The sequence below is a fragment of the Arachis ipaensis genome, chromosome B8 (genome assembly GCF_059453495.1).
Source record: "Arachis ipaensis isolate K30076 ecotype BB chromosome B8, ASM5945349v1, whole genome shotgun sequence".
Classification (NCBI taxonomy): Eukaryota; Viridiplantae; Streptophyta; class Magnoliopsida; order Fabales; family Fabaceae; genus Arachis; species Arachis ipaensis.
Window position 1 is genome coordinate 131,601,886 of NC_142443.1, and position 27,320 is coordinate 131,629,205.

The 27,320-nt window shown below is 31.6% G+C and overlaps 1 protein-coding gene across 1 annotated transcript; it reads right to left on the reverse strand.

Annotated features, from left to right (window-relative positions):
* Nucleotides 1-16,852: 16,852 nt before the first annotated feature.
* On the reverse strand, nt 16,853-26,531 carry LOC107613051 (folate-sensitive fragile site protein). Its single transcript, XM_016314887.3, has 11 exons — nt 26,243-26,531; nt 26,089-26,156; nt 25,099-25,180; nt 24,880-24,963; nt 24,361-24,400; nt 23,577-23,622; nt 23,090-23,148; nt 20,993-21,060; nt 19,099-19,182; nt 18,263-18,327; nt 16,853-17,286 (listed from the first exon to the last, which is right to left on the reverse strand). Exons 1-11 carry the CDS (start codon nt 26,296-26,298, stop codon nt 17,222-17,224), a joined length of 717 nt encoding a protein of 238 aa, XP_016170373.1. The 5' UTR covers nt 26,299-26,531; the 3' UTR covers nt 16,853-17,221.
* Nucleotides 26,532-27,320: the final 789 nt, after the last annotated feature.

Below are 27,320 nucleotides of genomic sequence, written 5' to 3' on the forward strand. Positions count from 1 at the left end.
ATGTATCATTTGAACATTGAAGAATGTAGATGAATATTTGAAAAAAGAGGGGAAAAAACGATATGTGCATCTGTTAAATATGAATGACTAATTTTTATTATTTGTATACTTTTTCGGGTGCACTTTGACGCCTTGAATTTTTTGAAGAATCCCAAATTTCCAGTTTTATTGTTATTTTACAAATATCATTTTGACATTTGTGTCGAAGTAAAATATTTTGGGCAGAGTATACATGGACTCTACCTCGAAAAATAGAAATAATAGTAAAAATCGTCCTGAAATATATCTCGTTTTTTATTTTGGTCATTAAAAGATAAAATTAATCGAAATCGTCTCCAAAAAATACACGATTTGGTCACGTTAGTCCTTCTATCAGTTGGATGATGACATGTCACGTTAAGTGTCACGTGACATGATGACGTGGTGGGTTAATGCCATGTGTCACAAGATGATTGATTGACGTGTCAGATCAGTGATACGTGGCACACCACGTGTCACTTGACATGTAAAAAAGTTATTTATAATCAAAATAGTCCTTGAAAGTTCAGACGTAAGTCATTTTCATCCCTAAAATTTAAAAAATTAATCAAATTAGTCCTTATATAATTTTTTTTATTTTTTCTTGATAATATTAAATTTGAAATATTTTTTGATACTACTAATTTTAATAGAAATGTAATTGACAAACAAAAAATTAGTAATTGTATCTTTTCTTCTTAAAAATTTTTCAATAAAATTATCTCTTTCCTTTAATTCTTCTCAAAATCTCTCTTATTCTTTTCTATTCTAAAACATTTTTCTTACATTATTACATTTTGCTGGAATATATATATATATATATATATATATATATATATATACTCAAAATTAAATTTTGAGAAGGTTTTAAAAATGTAATAATGTATCAAAATGTAATAATGTAATAATGTAAAGGAAAAGGTTTTAGAATAGAAAAGAATAAAAGAGATTTTGAGAAGAATTAAAGGAGAGATAATTTTATTGAAAAAAATTTTAAGAAGAAAAGATACAATTACTAATTTTTTGTTTGTCAATTACATTTCTATTAAAATTAGTAGTATCAAAAAATATTTCAAATTTAATATTATCAAGAAAAAATAAAAAAATTATGTAAGAACTAATTTGATTAATTTTTAAAATTTTAGGGATGAAAATGACTTACGTATGAACTTTCAAGGACTAATTTGATTATAAATAACTTTTTTACATGTCAAGCATGTCACTGATCTGACACCACGCCATGTGTCACTGATCTAACACGTCAACCAATTATCTTGTGACACGTGACATTAATACGTCATCATGCCACATGGCACTTAACGTGACCAAGTCGTGTATCTTTCGGGGACAATTTTGATTAATTTTGTCTTTCAAAAACTAAAATGGAGATCGAAATATCTTTCAGTGACGATTTTCACTATTAACTCACAAAAAATATGTTATCATTGATTGCCTTATTTTAAGATTAGTTATTTATAGAATTAAATGAAATAAAAAGGGCTAACGAACTGTAATTCACATGGTATATGTCTTTTTTTTTGTTTAGAAATTTTGGGTTCAAATTTCATTTGATGTCATTTAACCCAAAAAAAAAAAAAAACCCCATAAAAAGCATAGATATAAAAATCAAACTAATTTAGATGGTAAGATTGACAAATTGCTGAATAAGACCTGTCTAAATTAGACATTGAATCGAATAAGAAATAAAACTAATAAGAATCGATTTAGACCAGTCAATTTTTGTTAAAACTGGTGAATCGACGGGTTTAAAAAATTCGGATCGATTCAAAAGTTCTTTTTAACTACCTGTTATCTTTATTTTTCGATTTATATCTGTTATCTTTGTTTTCTGATATATATTTATTGTCTCTATTTTTTATTCTATATTTATGATCTCTGTTTTTCGATCTATATCTATTATCTCTATTTTCCCGATTTATATTTATTTTCTATGTTTTTCGAGCTATATCTATTTTCTATGTTTTCTGATCTATATCTATTATTTCTGTTTTCTGATCTATATCTATTATATATTTTATGATCTATATCTATTATCTCTATATTTCAATCTATATCTACTATCTCTGTTTTTGGATATATATCTGTCATCTCTGTTTTCTAGACTATATCTGTTATCTCTGTTTTCATATTTATATTTGTTATCTCTATTTTTCGATGTATATCTCTGTTTTTTTATCTATATCTGTTATCTATATTTTTCGATCTATATCTGTTATCCCTGATTTTCAATCTATTGCTATTATCTCTATTTTTCGATCTATATCTATTATCTCTATTTTTTTATCTATATCTGTTATCTCTGTTTTTTGATTTATATCTGTTATCCCTATTTTCCAATCTATATCTTTTATTTCTATTTTTCGATCGATATCGGTTATCTCTATTTTCCGATCTATATCTATTATCTCTATTTTTTTATCTATATTTGTTATTTCTGTTTTTCAATCTATATCTATTATCTCTATTTTTCTATCTATATTTATTATCTCTATTTTCTGATCTATATCTGTTATCTCTATTTTCTGATCTATATATGTTATTTCTGTTTTCTAATCTATATTTATTATATCTATTTTTTTATCTATATCTGTTATCTCTTTTTTTATCTATATCTATTATCTCTATTTTCTGATATATATTTATTATCTCTATTTTTCAATCTATGTCTATTATCTCTATTTTCCGATCTATATCTATTCTTTCTATTTTCTTATCTATATCGTTATCTTTATTTTCAAATCTATATTTATTTTTCTGATCTATATTTATTATCTCTGTGTTTCGATTAATATCTGTTATCTCTGTTTTTCGTTCTATATCTGTTATCTCTATTTTTCAATCTATGTCTATTATCTCTGCTTTTTCGATCTATATATATTGTCTTTGTTTTCTGATCTATATCTATTATCTCTATTTTTTATCTACATCTGTTATCTCTATTTTCTGATTCATATATATCATCTCTGTTTTCTTATCTATATCTATTATCTCTATTTTTCAATCTATATGTATTATCTCTATTTTTCTATATATCTATTATGTCTATTTTTCGATCTATATCTATTATTTCTGTTATCTCTATTTTTTGATCTATTTCTGTTATCTCTATTTTTCGTTTTATATCTGTTATCTCTATTTTTCGATCTATATCTACTATCTCTGTTTTTTTATCTATATCTTTTATTTGTGTTTTTCAATCTATTTCTATTAACTCTGTTTTTCATTCTATATCTTTTATTTCTGTTTTCTGATCTATATCTGTTATCTCTATTTTCTTATTTGTATTTGTTATCTCTATTTTCTGATCTATATCTGTTATCTCTGTTCTTTGATCTATATCTGGTATCTCTATTTTTTTTATCTATATCTGTTATCTCTATTTTTTTATCTATATCTATTATCTCTGTTTTTCAATCTATATCTACTATCTCTATTTTCTGATCTATATCAATTATTACCGGATCTATTCGTATCTATGTCAATCATTATTAGATTTATATCAATCATTGTCAAATCTGTATCAACTATCATCAGATCTATATCAACTATCTTCCGAACTATGACTATCAACAGTCAACAAATTCAATCAAATATCAAACGAGGACAAACACTTATCCATTCGCGATAATTGTTCAATTCAAAGTCGCATCGTTTACACATGCGCAATCAAACTTAATTATCAATCAAATCACCAAACAAAGATGAACTAACGCGATATTCTTGTCCAACCAATTCACTTCTATCAAACCTGTCTCAGCAACGGGACCAATAAATGGCAATCTAAAACAAACCATTGTCTAACTCAGTTATCAAACAAAGATGAGATATTTTCACTCTACTATCACATCCCTAACAAACATAAGGGACCAATATACCAACGGCAACTATTGCCTAAATCAAATATCAATCTATCAATTACTCAGATATCTACCAAGTCAAATTCAAACAAGTCCAAACCAAATCAATCTCACCAATACTACCCTCATCAACAAACAGTGAACCCCAAATTCTCACATTCCCACTTACCCAGTTATAAGAGTTGTGATCCTCAACTTTATATTTTTCCTTACCTACAATTCTTTTAGAAAAACAACGAAAAGAAGGAGAAGAAACCGTGGCAGTAATACAAACTAACCTCTTTTACTCATGTCTTTAAGACTCCAAAACGCTTCAATAGAAAATCAATGTTGCCTTTATGAATCCTTTTAGGATTTCAAACATAAACTAAATGCCATATTTAAGAAACTATTTAGTTCCATAAAAACCCTAATCATTGCATCTATTAAATCAACTGTTCAAAATTACATTGAAAAAACCAAAGGCACAATCAATAACAAGACTACTACACTTTTCAATACACGTTAACTTTAAATCACGTCTGAAATTTAAATTATTTTATTCTTTATTTTAATAAAGTAAGTTGATCTGGGGACTCCATATATACCTATAACTCAGACCGCCGAGTTATAACTAAAAAAGCTCAACCTGCTTTATCAAAATATAGTCAGGCTAAGCTTGGGGTTGTGATATGGCCGCCATAACTCGTCCTTAATGCTATAACTCGACAGTATACGTTATAAATCAATTATGTGATATGACCGTTATAACTCGTCTTTAATGCTATAACTCGTCAGTATACATTATAGATCAGTTATCAATAATGGGCACTAAAAGAAATATTGTAACGCACTGATATATTATTACTCTCTATTAATGCAAATTATTGAGAGTATAATTGCCGATGCTTTATTCTAAAATATAAAAGAGAGGTAAAATGTTTATTTGACACATTATATTTTGCAAAGTTTATTACTCACTTACTGACTTGAGTGTCGGAATACCTTTTGTAGATACCTATCTTCTTATTCTCTCATTGCTGATTTATACCTTATTCTAATATAAAATTTACAAATATTTATCGACGGACGAGTTATACACCGGTCAATTTTTACAAGAACAAAGATCATATTATAAGGATCATACTATACATTTCCTAACCTAGAAAGTGTAGCAGGAGAAAATAATATTGAATTGGCTCGGGGGACAAAATCGCAGGCATAAACCGGTGAAGACCTCTCATAGTTTGGCAGGTGTATTAATTAACCCAAGACTGTTTGATTAAGGTTAAATTATACCACAAAAGTTCTACCCCTGGTTATTATTGTATGGTCATAGATAATTAAGATAATTAGGTTAGGTATGTTAAAGAGTTGGCATCTCGGGAAGTATGAACGCACAAAAGAGAAGTATTATAGTATTATTATTTATTTAGGTATGACTCATAATGATCATGTTAGTTACAATACATAATTGTGACGGATACAATTTAGGTGTCCCTGTCTCAAATTTTTAATTTATATGCGCAAAATATACAATATATATATATATATATATATATATATATATATATATATATATATATATATATATATATCAAAAATACTATTACGAAATCAATTACTAAAAATAAATATATATAATTTATTTTATTTTTAATATCTATTTATATTTAACATATGTTTTATAATAATAATTAATTTTTACGACTAATTTTAGTGTACAAGTAGGGATGCTTTATTTTTTATCAATTCACAAGGCATTGACTTTCTCTGCATAATCTTGACTGCGTTTGATTGAAGCCATAGAAATGTTTAGAGACAAAGTAGCTTTCAGCTTTGTTTCTTAATACTTATGGTTTCTAAGTCACCACTCACATTTGCGGCGCCAAAATAAAACTCATTTCTTTATAGTATTGATTTTTTAGTTAACAACATAAGAAATTGTTCTTGCTGCTATAACTTGGATGGCCATGTAAGCTTACCCGCTCTGCATTCTCCAAGTGGCTTAACACATTTACTTTTAAATCAGAGAATAAACAGCTAAAAATGCATTCAAATTATTATAATGTTTACAAAAATATTTTTGATTTTTGTTATCAATAAAAATATTCTAAAATAATTTTTAAATGTGTTAAAAATGCCTAAAAGTGATAAAAAAACCTGCTCCGTTAACATAAAAGTATGACATAATTTACTTGCTAATATCAAAATTTCACTTTTTACATAAAAAATTTTGTTTGCCCATTATTTTTTCTGTTAACATAGGATATTTCTGTTCACGCATTTTCAATTTTATTGCATATATTTAATACAATTTTATCCCAGCCAATTTTATTCGGGGCTTAGACAGGATAGCTTGAAAGAATAATTAAAGTTTTGAGAACCTCTATAATGTTTATTTTGTAAAATGCGAAAGTAGGAAATCAAATGCTTTTAATAATTTATCAAGGTATTTACAAATTTGATTAATTAATATTATTAATATTAATAAATGGTTAGTAATTGTTTAGTACCATTTGGTTGAAAGGACACAACTTTTTAAGGATTATGTATATTCAAAACATTGTGTTTATTGGCTAAAGGGACACAACTCTTTAAGAATTGTATATGTTCAAAACATTATATCTATTGGCAATAGAAAAGACACAACCATTTGTATACGTAACTAATCATAATTGCTACGTGCAATATGTATAAATAAGTCATTGTCCACTATTTCAGTAAGAGAAGTACTAAGTGTATATTTTAATCAACTATTAAGAAATTTTCTTTGTTTAAGAGAGTTGAGAATTTTTTACTATTGCTAATTAAGAAATTCTTAGGTTTTCATTGAATCCTGGGAGAGTATTGTCATCAACCCTATAGCAACTGTTCGGTAGGTTGGTTACCGGACGATTCGGATTGAGATCCGAGATGTTGGTAGGGATTCGTCAGGTCGTGGACTGCCGATCGAAGGATGCGAGGTCCCGAAGTCCCGTGCTCCTCGTGGTGAGGGGGGTGTCACCTGCAAAGACACTCCGACGCTCTTGTCAGTAATGTGCAGGCGGAAGAGGTAGTGTAATGTGTGACGTACCTCGGGGGGAGAGCTAGTCTTCCCCTTATATACATGTCAGTGGTGGGCCCCCCATGGGGACAGGCCCATATTCTAAAGGATGCTGTCCCATAGCTGTGTGCGAGCCGTACAGAACGCGTGTCCGGGTCGGTTACAGGATGCGTGGCCGGACCGGGTGGAGCTCGGGTCGGGTCGACCCGCGGGGACCTTGGGCCAGGCCGTAACAGCAACTAAGTGTGTGGATAAATATCTCTCTAAAAAAGGCGACCTAATCGTGCCTTGAAACCATTACACAAATATAAGATTTTGTCATCTTCTCATACTAATATACCCAACAATTTTAGAGAGATATTTCTTGAAGATGGCACAAGATCAAAACACTACGTTCAAGGTCATGAATCAAGAGTGCATCAAATTAGATCGCTTTGATGGAACGAACTTCAACCGTTGGAAAGACAAGATGATGTTTCTTCTTTCAGTTCTCAATCTTGCATATGTGATTGACCCAAAGACTACACCAATTGCCGATGCCGCTCAAAATTCCACACCAGAAAAGAAGGAAAAGATTGTTCAATTGAAGAAGAAACATGATGAAGATACTTTTGCATGTCGAGGTCATATTCTCAATACTTTATCCGACCGACTCTATGATCTCTACATGTTAATTCAATCACCATTAGAGATTTAGAAATCTTTGGAAGAAAAGTACAATACCGAACGACAAGGAACAGATAAGTTTATTATGATGAAATATTTTGAATTTATTATGAATGATACTATGCCTGTCATAGATCAAATTCATGAATTACAAATTCTTGTAAGGAGACTTTGTGATCTACAAGTGGTGATCCCTGAATCATTACAAGTTGGAGCAATTATTTCAAAATTGCCTTCATCTTGGAATGGTTATAGGAAGAAACTTTTACATCTCGGTGAGGACTTCACAATTGAGAAATTACTAAGGAATATACATATAGAGGAAGAAACTCGAAAACGTGATGCTGTGTATCTTTCTCAAAGTTCTAAAGTGAATCATATTGGTGAAAACAACACCGATAAGAAGAAAAGAAAGTTCTCTAAAGATTTAAAGCAAGATAAGAAGAGACAAAGAGAGTGTTATCATTGTCACAAGAAAAGACATTATATCAAAGAATGTAGACTTCTGAAAAAGAAAGCACCAAAGACCAATTTAGTGGAAGAGAAGGATCTAATTGCTATGGTTGCAGAAAAAGTACAAAACATGCATATTGGCATGGTTACAGAAGTTAACATAGCAACACAAGGAAAATCACTTGAATGGTGGTTAGATTCAGGGGCTACTGTTCACGTTTGCAATGATCGCAACCAATTAAAAACATATGAAGAAGTGAACAATAGAGAGGTCTTAATGGGCAATGACAACTCAGCCAAAGTTTGTGGTCAAGGAACTGTGGAATTGAATTTTATATCTGGAAAGAAATTAAGTTTAATAAATGTACTTCATGTTCTAGATTTGAGAAAAAATTTAGTTTCTGTTAGTCTCTTGTGTAAGAAAGGATTCAAAGTTGTAATGGAATCCGATAAAGTGATCTTGCTTAAGAATGAAGTATTCGTAGGAAAAAGGATATTGTACTGAAGGCATGTTTAAACTTAGTATCAATAAAGTGAATGTTTCATTGTATGTTGTTGATTCTTGTGATTTATGGCATAGTAGATTAGCACACTTAAATTACAAATCAATTGAATATATGCAAAAGAATACCTATATTGATCTTAGTAACAAGGATTTTAATAAAAAATGTGATATTTGCATACAACCCAAAATTACTAAGAAACCTTTTCCTAAAGCTGAAAGAAATACACATTTATTGGAGTTGATTTATAGTGATATTTGTGAACTAAATGGAAATATTACTAGAGGAAGAAAAAGATATTTTATAACTTTTATTGATGATTGTTCTAGATTTACTTAGGTGTATTTGCTTAGAAATAAAGATGAAGTTTTTGAAATATTTAAGAAATATAAAATAGAAGTAAAAAATATGCATAATAAGAAAATAAAAGTTCTTCGTAGTGATCGAGGTGGAGAATATTTTTTTAATAAATTCGATCACTTTTGTGAATTACATGGTATTGTGCATGAATCTTCCGCTCCATATACTCCGCAATAAATGGTTTGGCGGAAAGAAAAAATCGTACCTTAGTAGATATGGTTAATTCAATGTTACTAAATACAAAATTGCCTTACAATTTGTGGGATGAAGCACTATTGACATCATGTCATATCCATAATAGGATACCATCAAGACATAGAAAGGTTTCTCCTTATGAAATTTGGAAAGAAAGGAAACCTAATTTAAATTATCTTAAAGGGGGGGTGTTTAGCCTTTTATCGAGTTCCTGATCAAAAGAGAACCAAATTTGGGCCAAGAGGCATAAAAGGGACTTTTATAGGATATGCTCAAAATTTTAAAGCATATAGAATATTAGACTTAGTGTCTAATGTAGTTGTTGAATCAAGAGAAGTAGAATTTATTGAAAATAAATTTATCAATGATTCAACTTCTAATGATACTAATATTTCACAAGAAATAAATAATCAAAATAATAAACGTCTAAGCGACCAAGAGTTGATTGAACCAAGGAAGAGCTTGAGAGTAAGAAAAGAAAAGGACTTGGGTCCAGATTTTATTTCTTCTCAGGCTATCACCTTTTTTGGTAGAAGAAACTAGAAATTCTGTAACAAACAAGATTCCTATTATTATGAACATAGAAGGTGATCCTCAAACATTCAAAGAGGCTATGGTTTCAAAGAATTCTGCTTTTTGGAAAGAAGCAATAAATGATGAAATAGACTCAATATTATCTAACAATACTTGGGTCTTGGTTGATTTGCCTCCAGGATCAAAGCCTATAGGATGTAAGTGGGTATTTAGAAGAAAGTATAACACTGATGGTTCATTACAAACCTTTAAGCAAAGTTAGTGGCCAAGGGGTTTAGACAACAAGAAGGCCTAGACTATTTTGATACCTACGCACCTGTGGCAAGAATGACTTCTATTAGGTCTCTTATAGCATTAGCATCCATACATAAGTTTCATATACATCAAATGGATGTTAAAATGGCTTTTCTAAATGGAGATCTTAATGAAGAAATTTATATGGAGCAACCGGAAGGCTATGTGTTACCCGAAAATGGAAAGAAAGTTTGCAAATTAATTAAGCCTTTGTATGGGCTAAAACAAGCGCCTAAACAATGGCATGAGAAGTTTGATTTAGTGGTGTTATCAAATGGCTTCTCACATAATAGTGCGGATAAATGTATTTACTCAAAATTTACTAAAGATTATGGAGTAATCATTTGTTTATATGTTGATGATATGTTAATAATCGGAACAAATTAGAAGGAATTCGTATAACGAAGGAGTATCTAACTTCTAAATTCAAGATGAAGGATTTGAATGAAGTTGATACAATATTAGGCATAAAGGTGCATAAGAATGAAGTTGGCTTTACTTTAAGTCAATCTCATTATATCAAAAAGGTATTGGAAAAGTTTGATCATCTCACAATTAAAGAATCCAATACGCCGTATGATCCTAATCTTAAATTAGAAGGAAACATGGGAAGACCTATAGCACAATTAGAACATGCTAGTGCTATAGGAAGATTAATGTATGCAATGCATTGTACTAGACCTGATATAGCATTTGCTGTGTGCAAATTATCAAGGTTTACAGGAAAGTCTAGCAATCAACATTGGAAAGCTATAACAAGAGTTCTTGGTTATCTCAAGAAAACCATAAACTTGGGATTACATTATAGTGATTATCCCGCAGTTTTAGAAGGTCATTCCGACGCAAGTTAGATTACATATCTTAGTGACAACAAATCCACTTCAGGATGGATTTTCATCATAGGTGGTGGAGCAATAAGTTGGACCTCAAAAAAACAAACATGTATTACACATTCTACTATGGAGGCTGAATTTGTAGCTTTATCAGCCGCAGGTAAAGAAGCGGAATGGTTAAAAAATTTGTTATATGATATAAAGCTGTGGTCACAGCAGACGACAGCCATTTCAATCTTCTGTGATAGTGAATCAACCATGTCTCGAGCATTAAATAAGGTTTATAATGGAAAGTATAGACATATAAGTTTGAGACATGAGTTTGTGAAGCAACTAATAGATGATGGTGTAATTACCATCACTTATGTAAGATCTCAAGGGAATTTAGCAGACCCTTTGACTAAAGATTTGTCAAGGGATAAAATCAAAGAGACTACTGTTAAAATGAGATTAAAACCTATTATTGCTAAATGATGGGAACCCAACCTTATTCTAGTAGACCACTAGTTTCAAGGTTTAATGGGTAATAATAAGTTATTTAGCAATTGAAGCACTAAAGTATAGGATTTAGTGCTATTTACAATAAATTAGGAGGGTGAGTTTAAACTCTTAATGAAATGATAATATTATCTATCAAAAGATTCCACCTATAAGAATATAAGAGTGGTGTCGCTCTAATCGAGAATTTTAGAGGTTTTATTCTCGTAAATATTCATGAAACCAGGACGAGCACAAGCCATATAAGTGCTTAAAATTGTAAACTCTTGAACTTGGAGGGTATAAGTAATGTGTGTGATTTTTGGTACTAGCATATGGAGTATAGGTTTAATCGATTAGACACCTATTACTTTGTTAGAACTTTAAAATTTACACTAAAAGAATGTTTAATCTTAGTGACACATTCTTTATGCATATACTTGTATGACATTTAAATTTTGTAAATAGTGGGGTATTTACAAATTTGATTAATTAATATTATTAATATTATTGATATTATTATTAATATTATTAATATTAATAAATGGTTAGTAACCGTTTAGTACCATTTGGTTGAAGGGACACAATCTTTTAAGGATTGTGTATGTTCAAAATATTGTGTCTATTGGCTAAAGGGAGACAACTCTTTAAGAATTGTGTATGTTCAAAATATTGTATCTATTGCTAATAAAAAAGATACAACCATTTGTATACATAACTAATCATAATTGCTACGTGCAATATGTATAAACAAGTCCTTATCCACTATTTAGAAGTACTAAGTGTATATTTTAATCAACTATTAAGAGATTTTCTTTGTTCAAGAGAGTTGAAAATTTCTTACTATTGCTAATTAAGAAATTTTTAGGTTTCATTGTATTCTGGGAGAGTATTGTCATCAACCCTATAACAACTAAGTGTGGGAACAAATATCTTTCTAAAAAAAGCGATCTAATTGTGCATTAAAATCACTATACAAATATAAGATTTTATCATCTTCTCATACTAATATACCCAACAATATAAGAATAATTTAATTTTTCCTTTATACCATAGTATATGACTCCAACAATTTATAATTAATCAACCATTTGTATAAAATATGGAGTAACCGCAGCATGAAACAAAAGGTAAAGAAAATGAAAAAAATCAATCATGTTATATGATCACTAGAAATCAATTATGCATATTAGAATTGAAAATAATATCATCCATAATTATAATCAAACTTCATAAATAGTATAATAATCAAAATATGAATCTCATAGAAATACTATGATGACTAATTAATAATTAATTTTTGATATTCATATAAAATTTAATTATTTTATTGTAAAAATATTTGAATAATTTATTGAAAACAAAATGATTATTCAAATTTTAAATTTTGATTATTTTAATAATTAATTATACTGTTAGAAAAATATGTAAAAGACGAATATATATATTCACGATTAGTTTCTGACGTTCACAAAAATGCTTTGATATATAATACCCAAATACACTTGCTTCAAAAGATGCATGTTTTATGTAATCTCTCAACTCCATTAGAATATGATATGATAATGTTTGTTAGGGACGGATTTGTTACTCCCTCCTATGTTCGAAAGTAGGCTAATTTTTTTGGTAATAAATTTTTATTACGTGTTATCTATTGTTATGGATTGTTGGCATATTTTTTATAAATATAAAAAAAATTATTCTTTTTTAAATTATAATTCACAAATTAAAAATTCGGAATTGTGAAAGTAAGAAAACCTAGAGTCCGATTTAGGTGATCAGGAGAAAATTGATAGATCTATTTTGTAAATTAAAAAAAAAAACTATAGAACTGATTTTTGGTATTGTGTGGATTGAATTTTTTTTTAACTGTAAAACAAATTGGTAGGTTGGTTTTATAAATTAAAACAAAAAAGAAAACCACAAATCTAAAAATCAAATTTATGGTATCCGTACAAAATAAAAATCTACCAAATTTCTATATTATTGAAAAACACCATTACTACTACAACACAAAAAACAAAAAGTCTGGAAAGTAATATCTACATTTAAAAATAATATATATATTTTTTCTCCTTTTGCAAAAAATATTTAGTAATTCTTTTTGCAAATATGATGTTTGACACCTCAGTCTAAATTTTCTATGGATAATGGAAATCACAAGACGGGAAAGGTGTGTTCTTCTACTGTTGTCCTACTGACTATGGAACTTTGCTTAATTTTATAGGCAAATCTCCCATGAATTCCTAATCCTAATAACCATCCTCCAAATACACATCCCACTAACAACTATTTATATCAAATCAAAACTCAAACTCAGTAGTCAAGCATAATACACAACCTTAATGTGTAGATTTTCTTTTTTTTTTTAATTTATTTTTTGTGCTGTTTTTAAATATTCTAGATGTTCAAAGAACTGAAATGCATAGAGTAAATGCCTAAAATAGTCCATGAATTTCAATTGTATTCAATTTAGTCTTTAATTTTAAAAAAAATCAACTAAATCCCTGAAATTTAAAAACGTACATCTCCGTTAGTCCCTCGCAGAAGTGCCGTCTAAACGTTGATGATGTGGAGCGTGAACTGCCATGTGGACATTCCATTAAATGATGTCGTTGAGAGAAAGAATGCCCTAAGTGTGTGAAATGACATCGTTCAACATCTTCTCCCCTTTGAATAAACAATTCTTGCTGGTCCCCCCTCCACTTCAACGTTTCCCACCAAAACCTCGAAAAAGCTTTCTCTTTTTCTCTGTCCGTTCATTCTCACATACTTCCCACTCACACTTTTTCGTCGGCGATCATCCTTAGAATCTATTCTCTCTGGTCAGTGAAGGACTTATCGACGAAGCATCACCTTCACACACTGCTGACGGTGAGAGGTAAGAGTTCATGTTGGTCCTTCTCTTCTATTTTTTGTATTCTATTGAGGGTTCTTGATAGTTATGTGTGAATGAATTGTTGTATACATAAGTGAGTGGTGTAGAATATTGTAGTTGTTAATGGCACAAATATTAGGGTTTAGGGTTTCTGATATGAACCTTGTAACCACATAAATCATAATCTAGTTTAAGTTATAGTCAATAGGAAGTAAATATATGCGTTCTTATTACAAATATAGTGTTGATTTCTTGTTTTTTGCAACATGGTTGCTTTGCGACAAAATGATTAATGCTGTTTGCTTGGTGCATTGTGCTGTAACCTTCAAATGCCTGATCAATTGAAACTTGTTTTTCACCATGGTAGAAAGTTTGAGACAAATCCTGGTGAAAGTTTTATCTACACATCTGACTTGTATGATGAATGGGTTGCAATCAATGAAGACTATCTTGACGTGTTTGCGGTAACAGGTTATTATAGAGAATTGGGGTATGACAAGGCTGAAGCATGTTGGTTTTTGGACCCTGAAGATGAGTTGGAGTTTGGTCTTAGGAGATTGCAAGTGGACCAGGACCTTGTTAGTATGATCAAGCACTGCCATGAGAATAACGTCATCATCCACATCTATTTTGAGCACAGACCTTCAGTTCTTGATATAATTGATGTAATAGAGTTGTCTGAGACTGAAGATGACGATGATCATGCTATAAGCCAGAAGGTTGGAATAGAAAGCATGGAAGAAGGTAGAGTAGAAGGTGTTGAAGCTGTGAAGAAAACCAGCACAATATTAAGTCAACTTGAAGAACCAATTACATTTATCCAAGTTGAATTGAAATCCACTACACCAAGCCCACTATCCCCTACCCACTGCCCCTGTCCGCTGCCCCCAGCCCATTGCCCCCAAGTCCACTGCCCCCAAGCCCACTGCGACCCAGCCCAATGCCCCCAAGCCTACTGCCTCTAAGCCCATTCCACCAAAATCCAATGCCCTCAATTTTAATGTCTCCAAACCTTGTTCACAGGCCAAGTCCACTAAATCTCTATCCCAACCAAATCCTATTACTTCTAAACTCATATCTCACAAAGTCTTCTCTCAACCCACCCCCTCAACCAATAATGCACAAACCAAGAAACCTAGTGCATCAAAGAAACAAGCCAAGCCTATTAACTTTAAACTCAACACATCTACAAAAATGCCTAGAAGATATATCACAAAATCACAAGACTGGAGGAAACAAGTAAGTAAGGAGCCAATTCACTTAAATGTTGATAGCTCATCTGATTCTTATGAATCTGCAGAGGACAGTTTCTACAAGCTACACATGCCACTTGAGTGTGTGGACTCAAGCAATGACAACGATGATGATGTTGGTCCTTCCAGCAATAGGAGAAAAAGGAAGACTGACAATGACAATGATAAAAGCAAGAAAAATGCTATTAATGATGAAGATATTTTTTGTCCCCCTTCAATGGATGCATCTGATTATGAGAAGGAGGTATATGATAATGAGAAAGAAGAAAACTTGCAATGTAAAGTATATTTTTTTATTATAATTAATGCCATTTAAGTATATGTATTGATTTTATTCTTTTTCTATCGGTGATGTAATGCATGAATATGTATGGCAGTGACTTTTTCTGATGATAGTTGAAAATCTGATCAACTGAAGACTCCACCAGACTCTGAAGATGATGCAGACCCATCTGTGAATCCCATCTTCATTTTATTCCATCTTGATCAAGACATTACATACTACTTAAGAAATTTAAAATTTGATAACATAATCATCATTTGTTGACTATAAATCCCAACAAGCTAAAACCTAAACACACACCAAAAGTAACTACAAAAGCGAGAAGCACTATTGTCATTATCTTCACGGTCTTAATATCACTCTTCAAGCTTGTCATCCTCCAATTTAACTCATGCAAAACTTCTTGTGGAATGAGTGTTGCACAAACTGATTCTTCACATCCATCAGCCCAATGAAAAAAATTACAAAGGATTCCATACTGCAGAGTGCAGAGTAAAAAACGCAGGTGAATCTAAACTCAAAGTGAAACCATCTTAACATTTTCTTCACAGCCATAACCTTACCTCATAGTTCGGACAACCATAAAATGGTCTACCAGGATTCTCTGCCGTCGTTGAGTACTTCATCACCGTTCGAAGCCTGCAATTGCAAAAAACGGTGCTTACCTCCCCGATTGCGCATTCCTTTGCTGCCCATAAGGTCTCCCTGCAGAGTTGTTCCTACTTGAGCTACTTTGGCTTCTCTCGCCACCACCCATCAACCACCACCCATCATCACTCACGCAGACGAGAAATCAATTTGAGTATTTGGGCGAAGAAGAGAAAGAGAGTCAAAGAAGAGAAGGAGACAACATAGAGGTTGAAGAAGAGAAGACAATAATTTGGAGATTAGGATTTTATAGTTAAAAATGGACTAATTTGGGTATTATTAAGCAATTCCAGATACCAATTTGAATCAAATTCAACCTTAGTACACATCAGCATACAGCTGGAACGCCCACATAGCAATTCACGCTCCACATCATCAACGTTTACACAGCACTTCTACAAAGGACTAACAGAGATGCACATTTTCGAATTTCAGGGATTTAATTGGTCATTTTTAAAAATCAAAGACTAAATTTAATAGCGATTTGAAATTCATAAACCATTTTGAACATTTACTCGAAATACATATTCGCAACAACTAAAAAAAAAAAAAGATTTTTCTCTTTGTAAATAATAATAGTTATTTTATCACTATAAAATGGATGAATATCTTACTCCCAAATGGAATAACAACCCCTTCCCCTTGTTTGGTCCCAGCAGTCATAAATTTTTCAATACACATACTAAATGTGGTTTTTCCCAGTACCAAGTAATTAGTTCCTTTTGCAAAGCTACTTTATTTACACTACATAGGTAAGCCATTCAATGTATCGTGCACAATAAAAATTTACCTACCATATTATAGATATACATAATCATAGTTGCCACAACATTCTCTGAGCGGTTTTACTGATTATCAGTAAGAATGGCTGTCCTATGAATGCCTAATCTTGTGTATCTCTTGCATTCCTGAGCCAATCATGATCAGGGGAACATCTCCTCGAGAAACTCGTCGAAGTTATCTTCATCATCAATGGCAGCCTTTTTACCTGTAAATGCATGTAGAAAAGAATTATAGCTATGAACCAGAAGAGAAAGAAAAAGGAAAATTGAAGCATATAAATGTTAAGACAAAAGAAACAGGCATTTCTAAGGGAAGAAGGCAAAGTGTATAGCAATCATCCATCACAAGACAACAATTAAGCCATATCCCAGCTATATGAGATCTGTTATACATAGATCAAACAATGCTAAAGTGCCTTATCATAAATCATGTTATTTTTGAATCACATCTCTTTTGATAATTTTCTTTAAATGTTTCTTAAGTTTCCCTCTACCTCTAACTACAGAACTACCTTTCATGTGATCCAACTTTTGAATTGGAGCCTCAATACTCAGCATACCTTCTCCAAACACGTCCATCCCATCTCAGACAAAATTCCACCATCTTCTCTATAATTGGTGCAACCCCAACTCCATATCATCCTACTTAAACCACGAATGCAAAATTCTACCAGTTTCACCATCTTAATCAAAGAAAGTAAAACATACATTTGACCCATCGATATAGCAAAACCGGAATTAATACCAAGCTTCTCATGCTCGTTAGATAAAACTTAAGTAATGACTAATGAGAGCAAATGATGACATGATGAGCGGCAAAACACAACTGAGAATGAAGCCCATAAGCTACATTTTGAATGCTCTTCACCCAATGTCAACAAAACCCATACAGCACAAAAAGTAATCGTTTCAAAGACAAGACTCAACCCTACCAATTCATTTTTTTTAGTTACAAGGCCCAGTAACAGTGATGCAATGTTAACCATTAAACCATTTTTAAATGCATTAATTCCTTTACTAGGCACAACAATTCGTGCTATGTTCCTCTAGTGATTCCCTGCCCCTTCCACAAAGAAAGAGCTTAAAGTGCTAAAATGATCATATCAATCCATCTAAAAATATACCGAAATTATCCCACCATCAGGTAAAAATGGCATTCCAGTTGAAAATAATAAACTGAACCTTTCCGTCTTCTATCTTTGCTTTCTTGGAACTCATCTAGATCATCAGCACTCTTTGACCGGTTCCTGAAATTGAAAAGATTAAGTCTCCATATTTTTTAGTCAATAACAAGTGAATTAATAAGCCAATAACGATGATTAATTGGGCTTGGCTCAAGCCTGGGAGGCAGGGGAAAAGCACCAATTAATCAGGGCCCTCCTCAGTATCAAGTCCAATGGTATTTCAGGGTATGTCAATTGTCAAAGAACCGAAAGGATTAGTCCAGCAATGCTGGGATATCATCAAAGCATAGTTATAAAAACCGACTAGACAATTAAGGTAGGGCCACTGGGTCATTAGTTCAACCAGTCAGTGGATCATTAGGTGAATACTTTAATTGCATAAATAAAAATTAACTAAATTAAATTGAATTGAATTAATTAATTAAATGAATATATAAAATATAATTCAATTCTGAATTAATATGAAAAATAGACTTTATATCTCAAAAAGCAGGCTAGCCAAGTGGTTGGTGCATATCACTGACATGTTACAGCACCCTGGTTCAATCATGGGCCATGGATATAATTAATGCAGAATTTTGTATGTGCATTGTACTCATTCACAACAATAGTGGTTCATAAACCGAATTGGTCCCAAACCCGGCCTGTTTACACTTATTTCAATACATTTGACAGCTGTTGGTTCAAATGCAAAACCAAGCTAGGCCAATGACCGGTTTTCCAATTGAACCGGCTGATCCAGTTTTAATACCACCAAAGGTTAAAATGAATTTAAAACAAAAGGAAAAGAAAAAGAGGAAGCAAGTGAACGAATAAAGAAAGATTCCTCCTTACCTCTTTCTTCTATCCTCTTCTTGTACTCTTTTCTGTAATTGTTCCTTCTCTTTTTGCCTTTTGTAGTTAAGTTTCTCTGCACATCTATTAAAAACTAATCAAGTGAAAAATTGAAACGAATCTTATCTTCCATAAAACCTTCAATTATTAAAAATGTCAAGCAAAGCTCTTAATGTCTTTGAAGGAGACACTCCTACCCAAAGGGCTGATAGTATACCGATAGACCCCATTCGTAACACAGATGTACACTAAGGAGGAAATATTCAGACTGGAAAAAGCTGCAAGACCTCAAATCCCTAACTGCCAATTTTGTAATGTAATCAACAACTACTTGGATGTAGTGTAAATTTGAACTACTCAGGGAGCAGTGTAGGTAGTAAATCTGATGGTGCAAAGAGAAAAAAGGTCACAGAGTAGGTAGGAATATATCACACACCATAGGTCGAGAGATTTAAGCATCTCAGTTATATTATTTAAGACAATAAAAAAAAATACAGGATGATGTAACCATAAGTTTCAAGTCGGCTAGTCAAAATGGAAAAGTACTTTGGGATTTATATGCGACAAAAAAGTACCCTTAAAACTTAAGTATAAAGTTTATTGCCCTGCCATTAAACGTTGTATGGAACAAAGTGTTGGGCAACAATTGATGCATGAACATAAGATTAGTGTGGCCAAAATAAAAATGCTTAGATGGATTAGTGGTCATACACAAATGGACAATATAGGAAACAAAGACATAAGAGAGAAAGTCAGCGAAGCACTTATTATTGAAAAGATTGAAGAATCCATCTTAGGTGCTTGGGCCTGTGGAGAGAAAACTGCTAAATGGAAAATAGACCAGTGATTAGGGCAAGGAAAGATTTAAAAGGATTTTGAATGAAGTGGTCAAAAGAGATTTAAGTATAAACGATCTTCCCGTAGACATGATACATTACAGGGCATAATGGCATCGTTTGATCCATGTAGTCCATCCTACGTAGAGGAATAAGGCTTCGTTGTTGTTGTTTTGGGTAGGAAGTTGGATAGTTAGGGAAGGTATAAGGAAGGGGCAGGAAATGTGAAGAAAAAGGATGAAATGAGGAACTTACAAAGAGAGAGAGGATTAAGCACTCTTGCATCCAATAATATGCATATCTTCATTTTCTAGGTGTTTGTTTTCTTCATGGTGTCTTTCCATCATTCTCTTCTAAATATTACCTTGATATTGGTTTAGTGAAGTTATCCACATTTCTATCTTATTTGCTAGAAATTCAGGCCCATTTAAAAAGGCCCAGTTTCAAGTGAATTCAAATCAGACACATAAATCACAGTGAACAAAAACCCTATGAAACAACCTTTAAATGATTATGCATCAAAAGTAGGTAAGCTACAGCCAACAACTATTCGTCCAGGGAGTCATGGTAATTTTGGGATTTGGAATTTGACAAATTGACTAGTTTGAAGGGCACCTGCAGATATTACATTTGGAAAACTCAGTTTCTATTACGGAATGTCACCAAGAAGTGCTCAAGTGATGGCTTCTTGTTCAGGTATTGTTGTAGAAAGCAAACTTTGTAGTGTCAAACAAATATTTTAAAATCTATATGGAAGTAAATTTTCTTGAGACATGCATTAAATTGTATTCTTATCACATCAGCATTGATTCTTAAAGGTAAATTCAGAAGACGAGAAAAGATTTAGACATCAATGCAATCCTAATCCAGCAATCACTTCCAAGGATAGGAATTTCAATCATTATCAGTATGTAAAAGGTACATAAGCAACAATTAAGAGGGTAGAAACACTTAATAAATGTGATGGGGAGCCTCATTCAGAAGGAGATATGTAAAACGACACGATAAAAAATACAAATGAATTTCCAATAAAACCAGCATGTATCGTGCCAACTCACCTCTCACATGCTACCAATTTAACCAATGCTTGTTTGTTTTCTCCAGCTTCGAAGTAACAAAAGTTAACCTGTAATATAAAATAAATGGTAAATTTTAGTGGGACACCTAACAAGTGATATGCAAATTACAGCTGTGCATTGCCCGGTGATAGAATTGATCGATGAAGGATAAAACAACGTTTTAACAAAACAAGCCAAACAAAATGGTAAAAATTACGGTGCTGTGCGCCTAATAAGTAATATGCAAATTACGGCTATGCATCATGTCTACGTAGAAGCCAGTGATAGAATAATATCATGAAACAAGCTAAACAACATCAAAAAACCAAGCATTATCCCCATCCTAAAAGTCAGAGTTTGTTACATGCATTGATGTCATTGCCACTTGGCTCTATCTAAAACCATACTTTCACTAAAACAGTTAGATCAAGCCAATCAAGGTCCTATTCAAGGGGTCTCTCCCCAAATGCTTGCTAAGGAATGCCCCATCCCTTTAGTGCTTATTATTTCAGTGCTTATTATTATTGTAAAATATTTTTTTTGTTTAAATTATAAGTACTTCTATTCTTTTATGTTTGAGTAAAACTTTTTGGTAAAAGCATAGCCACAAGGAAAGTAGGAAAAAAGAATATATTTTCTGAGAAGTTACATTCTTCATCTTTCAGGGAAAAAAAAAAAGGAATGCTTAAGGATAAATAAGATCTTAATATGACACCTAAACATTAAAATAATTGCTAGTCTTTCAAAAAATCTGTGGAGAAGCTCATCAAACTAAGCCCTCAATTGGAACAATCTTCTTTTCATCTCCATCTTGATGAACTAATGAAAAATGATCAATTGGTAACTGTTAGAATATTTACAAGTATCTTAGAGAGTGATAAGTTACATGTAAGGCAAGTAGGTTTCAATGATTCCTTTGAGGTAAGTCATGATTGAGCAAGTTCCTGTTGTGAGAAATTAATGGCAAGCATAGAAGATTCAAAGTTGTATACACATTGTAACAATATACCATACCCTATCAAATTTAGAGCTATCATTATTGATATAGCATTCAGTACATTTTCTCTCCTCTCAGTTTCTTTCCTTCTTGCACAATTTCCATTATTAGTTTTCATCTCTTGATTCCTTGAACAATCCCAAAGACGGAGTCAAGCTCATCATAGGTTCAAAAGAACAGCTACCAAATCATGTTCCACCAAGTTGGCTATATAGATCTGGTTAGGAGCTTGATACTTAGGAATTAGTTACATTACATAGGGAATACAAATCAGGAGAGAATGGAATCAGTTAGGAGTCTTTGGCATTTCATTAGCACCTTTGAAAGTTCAGAAGCTCTAACTGTTCTTAAATTAGTGTAGTCTTTCTAGGGATCTTGGCACTTTAAGATTAATCCAATCTTAGGTAGCGTTTGTTCTGAGGTACTAAGACGGAGATTGGGAGATTGGGATTCAGTATCATATTTGTTGGCACAAAGACTAGTACTAAAATTTCAATCTCTGTCCCTAAAATTTTAATATTTCAGTACTTCCAAAAAGTAGGGACGCAGGGGATTGAAATTTTTGGGGTCAGAGACTAAAACTTTAATAACATTTTATACCTAAAATACTCCCATTTCAATTAATTAATTCCAACTTTACCCTTTGTACAAATTAAATTAGAGCTTCATTCTTATTTCAGTCTCTGTCTCCCACTTTAAACCAAACACAATACTGAAAGTTATTTCAATCTTTGTCTCTCAGTCTCAGTCTTTGTCTCTCTTCCAAACGCTACCTAATAATACAGATTCATTTTAAATTTTTCTCCATATTTTTATTCCAGTTCTAACAAGATCGGATGATTGAGAAAATTATGCATAATAGGTCCGGATAATGTTCGTTAAGACCAATGATAATTGTATACCAATTTTAAGGTAACATCTTATTAAAATCATATCTTATTCTTAAGTATTTCAATTTATGTATAGCTAGCTCTCTTATGATTGGAGTCTAGTACAACCATAGACAGGATTCATGGGTTTTAATTCTGTATCACATTAGTACACACATAAGAAAATACCTATCAGAGTTTTCAACAGAAATTCAATAAATAAGCACTTACTTCATAGCTGGCTAATCCATTTCTCTCATCACAATGCTTGTTACCGCATATGAACTGCCCTGAAAAGTTGTGAATGAAAGTTTAGAACTATAAAACAAACCAAGACAAGTACTTCTGCAGCAATGCAAGCAGAATAAATCTAGAAAAGGACAAGGTAAATGATTCTACGTTGTTTATAAATGATCTCCAGCACAACTATATCGTGTCCCGCCAAAGTTTTGAAAGTTTGTAAATAAAAAAATGTTCCCGGATAAGCTTAAAAACTGGAATTAAAATGTTCTAGTAAATAATGAGAGATAAGGTGATTACGCTTGTATCTTTGGATGACAAAATGAGGGTTTTGCTCTTTCTCTTGAATAGTTGAGTTCGTTTGTAAAAAAAAATTGAGTGAAGTCTATAGAAATAACGCACAATATATGAGTTGCAGGAAGACAGGGACAAAGAGCAAGAGGATATTAAGTTTAACTAGCCAGTGAATAATTATTACCTTTGCCTGACATGACTTCCTTCTCTGTCCTCCACCTGAGACCAATCTACAAAGAAAATTCCATTCATCAACAAGTGATCCTTTGAGATGTACTTTAGATCACTTAAATTATTTTGACTTGAGAAAAACCCTCATCAACATCCCTAGACATGAGGCAAATCTAAAACACATTAACCCAATCTATACAAGAGAGGATATTACAAAGATATCCTAGGACGAGATTCTCAAAATATCCTCTATCACCAACTATCCTAGTTATCACGTTACACATCTCCTCATTACCAATAAACAGCTTTTCGCTTAAGCAAAATGGAGATCAATCAAAAGGCCAAACCAAAGTTAAACGGAGCTTCTTAACCGAGGACCTTACAATGAAAATAATCATAACAAGATGTATAGCTTGCAAGAACCTTAATAGATATCCACCCTGCCACTTAGCACAAAGGTAGAGGAACGTATTATAAATTCTGACCCAAGTGTAAATTTGATACACTGACATACCCACACCACCTCAAAAAAAAAAAAAAAAACAAAAAAAACAAAAAAACCGTCCAATGAGATTGAATCAGCATGAACTCCTTCTGTGCACTCTGTTTGCTTACATGGATAAACAAACAATGACTCATATGGAGGAATATGAAATATGGGAAGTAAAGAAACAGAAATTTTTGTCAAGGGCTCAACCAATGGTGATCTAATCAATTGAAGAGTGACCAATTTCGGATTACCACCCTAAACAACCATAATGGCACAACAATCTAGCATATATGTTGCAGACAATTACCTTACCACTCTTGTACTGCGACATGTCAGCAAGGCAGTATCTTGAAAAGATTTAAGGTAAACAAGCCAACAAGTGCAACAAAATTCACAGCAAAACTCATGGTATATTTAATAAACTTATTGTAAAAGAAAAATAAATAAATAAATATTTCTCATCAATAACAAACAAGTGAACAACAAGCTCAAGGCCACAACAACCCTCATGGTCACATTGTGGAAAAAATAAAGATTTGTAAAATAAACATTCATAAAATAAAAGTGTATATAAGGCCTGGTAGTCTAATAAAAAATATAAGGCCTGGTATAAGAATTGTTGACATATTACAGGCAACCATCTGAATTCAAGTTGAAATAGTTCAATAAATTTGCATTTTCAACAATCTTTTTAACAAATAAGTAAAACAAATTCATAATATGAAACCAACAAAAAGTAATTGAAAAAAGAATAAAATAAAATAAACCAGCATTCCTACTGTATATACAGTTTTAGCACAAAATGATCAAAGTTTCTAAAGGATACTCTTTAAAAAGCTTATCATAATAACGCTTCACCAGCCTTTGTTCCCATGATGAATCCATATCATCTTCCTCGGAGCGTATGAATCTTGCAATAGATTTAGATTAACAGAATTAAGATTTTGTCATATATGACACAAGTTGAGAGAAGAAATGATAAGGATAGAAAATAAAATGCCTGTACAGTTTTAGCTAATATAAGCTGTGAATATGATAATCCTACCTGTATCCTTCTCTTAGTGTGTCTTGATCTGTTTTGATAGGCAACTTTATATTTGAAGGTTTATCTTGCCTGTAGAAACTAACTGTAATGTCAAGAAATAAAAATTAAAAAATCTAAGATAAGGAAAAGTCTCTTGTTGGAAATAGTACCAAGATAATAAAATAAAATAACTTGGAGCACTTGAACTTAGGATTACATTACACAGAAATGCTACAAAAACTTCCCGGAAACAACAGCAACAATAGAAGAAATCTTACTACAATACCCTACCAAATATCAATACTTTTTGGAAAGGTGTTTCACATCAAACTTCCAGCAGAAAATTGAAGCAAATTAAAAGTTGCCACTAACAGAACACAGAAAACAGAAGAAGAAACACAACAAGCTAATTTAACTCTAGAGCATCATTATTCTTGAATTGGTAATGGCACCAGAAGAAAAAACATAAGAACAAGTTGTGAACACTAACAGGGTTTTACTTAAATTTCAGGATGATTGTAGCCTCCTTTCTTTCTCAGAGGAGGAGATTGTTCATCATCCATTTTCCTGTAGGACATAAGGACCCAACCAAATCAAAATGCTCAGGATTTGATTAATTCCTTTTGTCCATTTATAAACAAAAATTATTTGAGGGTGCTATTTAAAAAATCAAGCTTAATAATTTCTATCCACTAAAAGAGAATCTTAAACAAGCATTCAAGAAAATTCTTGAATTGTAAAACTTTTTAAGGTAACGGAAATAAAGCACCAAATCATTCATAAAACTTTTTTACACTGGGCAACCAATTTAAATTCTTAAAAACATACACATAATAATATAAACTCTTCTTGGTTATAAAGCAATTGACAGTATCAAAGATCACTAAAGATGAACACATTCCTACACTTTCACAATTCAATCAAGAAGAACAAAGCAAAACAACAATAATAATAATAGTCAAATTGAAAAGAAGCTGTATAGTTATAACTTGAAATGTGGAATCATCATACCATAATCTTTTATGAATTTTTTGTGGCGATCGTATGCATTGAGGCCTCGAATATGCGCCTGATACTGCCTGAAAAACATTCACGTTATGGAACCCTAAAGAACAAGAAAATAATAAGACGCAGAAATAAAGAACAAAGAAGAAAAAATACGCACTGTTTTCTCTCTTCTCTTTCGAATATCGTGGATTTTAGAGAACCAAACGAGGCCATGTTTCTTCTCCCTCGACGACTCAGATTGCCTTTGTCGATCTCTGTTCGCCGCCGGTTGCCCTTTGTTCCGGAGTGGTGCTGGCCTGATGGAAGCGATTTTGGGCCCGTGGGTTTTAATTATAACTGTTTCCTGAAGCCCAACAGGGTCTAAAGTAGATATGAGAAGGTGTTGTCTTCCTGACCAAAAAAAAAAAAAAAAAAGAGAAGGTGTAGTCGTCGGGAAAAAAAGAGGACTCACTCGGATATAGGCTTGGTTTGGACTTTGATATAGGCTTGGTAAAATTATTTGAATAGGGGATTTGTGTATGCTGAGAAAAGTATAAAGTGGTTCTTTAAGGATTAGAAAGAATATACTATTTTTGTGGCTCTAAAAATTTTTTACATTATTTTTTTATATTGTTAGATTGGTCTTAAATTTTTTTGAAATTTTAGCTGTCGAGGGTATATTTAATACAAATCGAAAATTTTTTGGACAAAATTGAAACAAAATAAAATTTAGAGGTATTTTTAAAATTTTTGCCAAACTTTAAGGACAAAAAGTATATTTATTCTAATATATATAAGTAAATATCAAAATAATTAGTTATTCCTTTATTTTTTTATATTGATAAAAATAAAATAAAATTAGTATTAATTTTATTTGTTTTGCTTTATTTGTTTGGTACCAAAAAAATATATAATTAATTTGAATTTTTCAACAAAATTATTAACGAAAGTAAATATTTAATTTGAAACCCTTATTTTTTTTTTTTTGGTGACTAAAACCCTTATTTACAAACTATGTAATTTATATATATTCAAAGAGATTAGTAGATAAATTTTAGTAATTATATATATCATGAGTAATATAAATATTAAAAATACTGTAATATTATTTAATTACTCTAATTATTGTTTATATAATATTATTAGTTAAGTAAATATAATCCAGTCTTTAATTGTTTTTAATATATTTAAAATGAAAAAATTTCAACATTTTTTTATTTTAAATTAATATAATAATTACTAATTAAGGACAAATA

Excerpts from the sequence above, each read along its gene's own strand:
- LOC107613051 (XM_016314887.3), bottom strand. The coding sequence starts at position 26,298 with ATGGCCTCGTTTGGTTCTCTAAAATCCACGATATTCGAAAGAGAAGAG. Across the intron at positions 25,181-26,088 it reads AAAATTCATAAAAGATTATG|TTAGTTTCTACAGGCAAGAT; the intron begins GTATGATGATTC and ends TTGACATTACAG. Across the intron at positions 23,149-23,576 it reads GGAAGTCATGTCAGGCAAAG|GGCAGTTCATATGCGGTAAC; the intron begins GTAATAATTATT and ends ACAACTTTTCAG.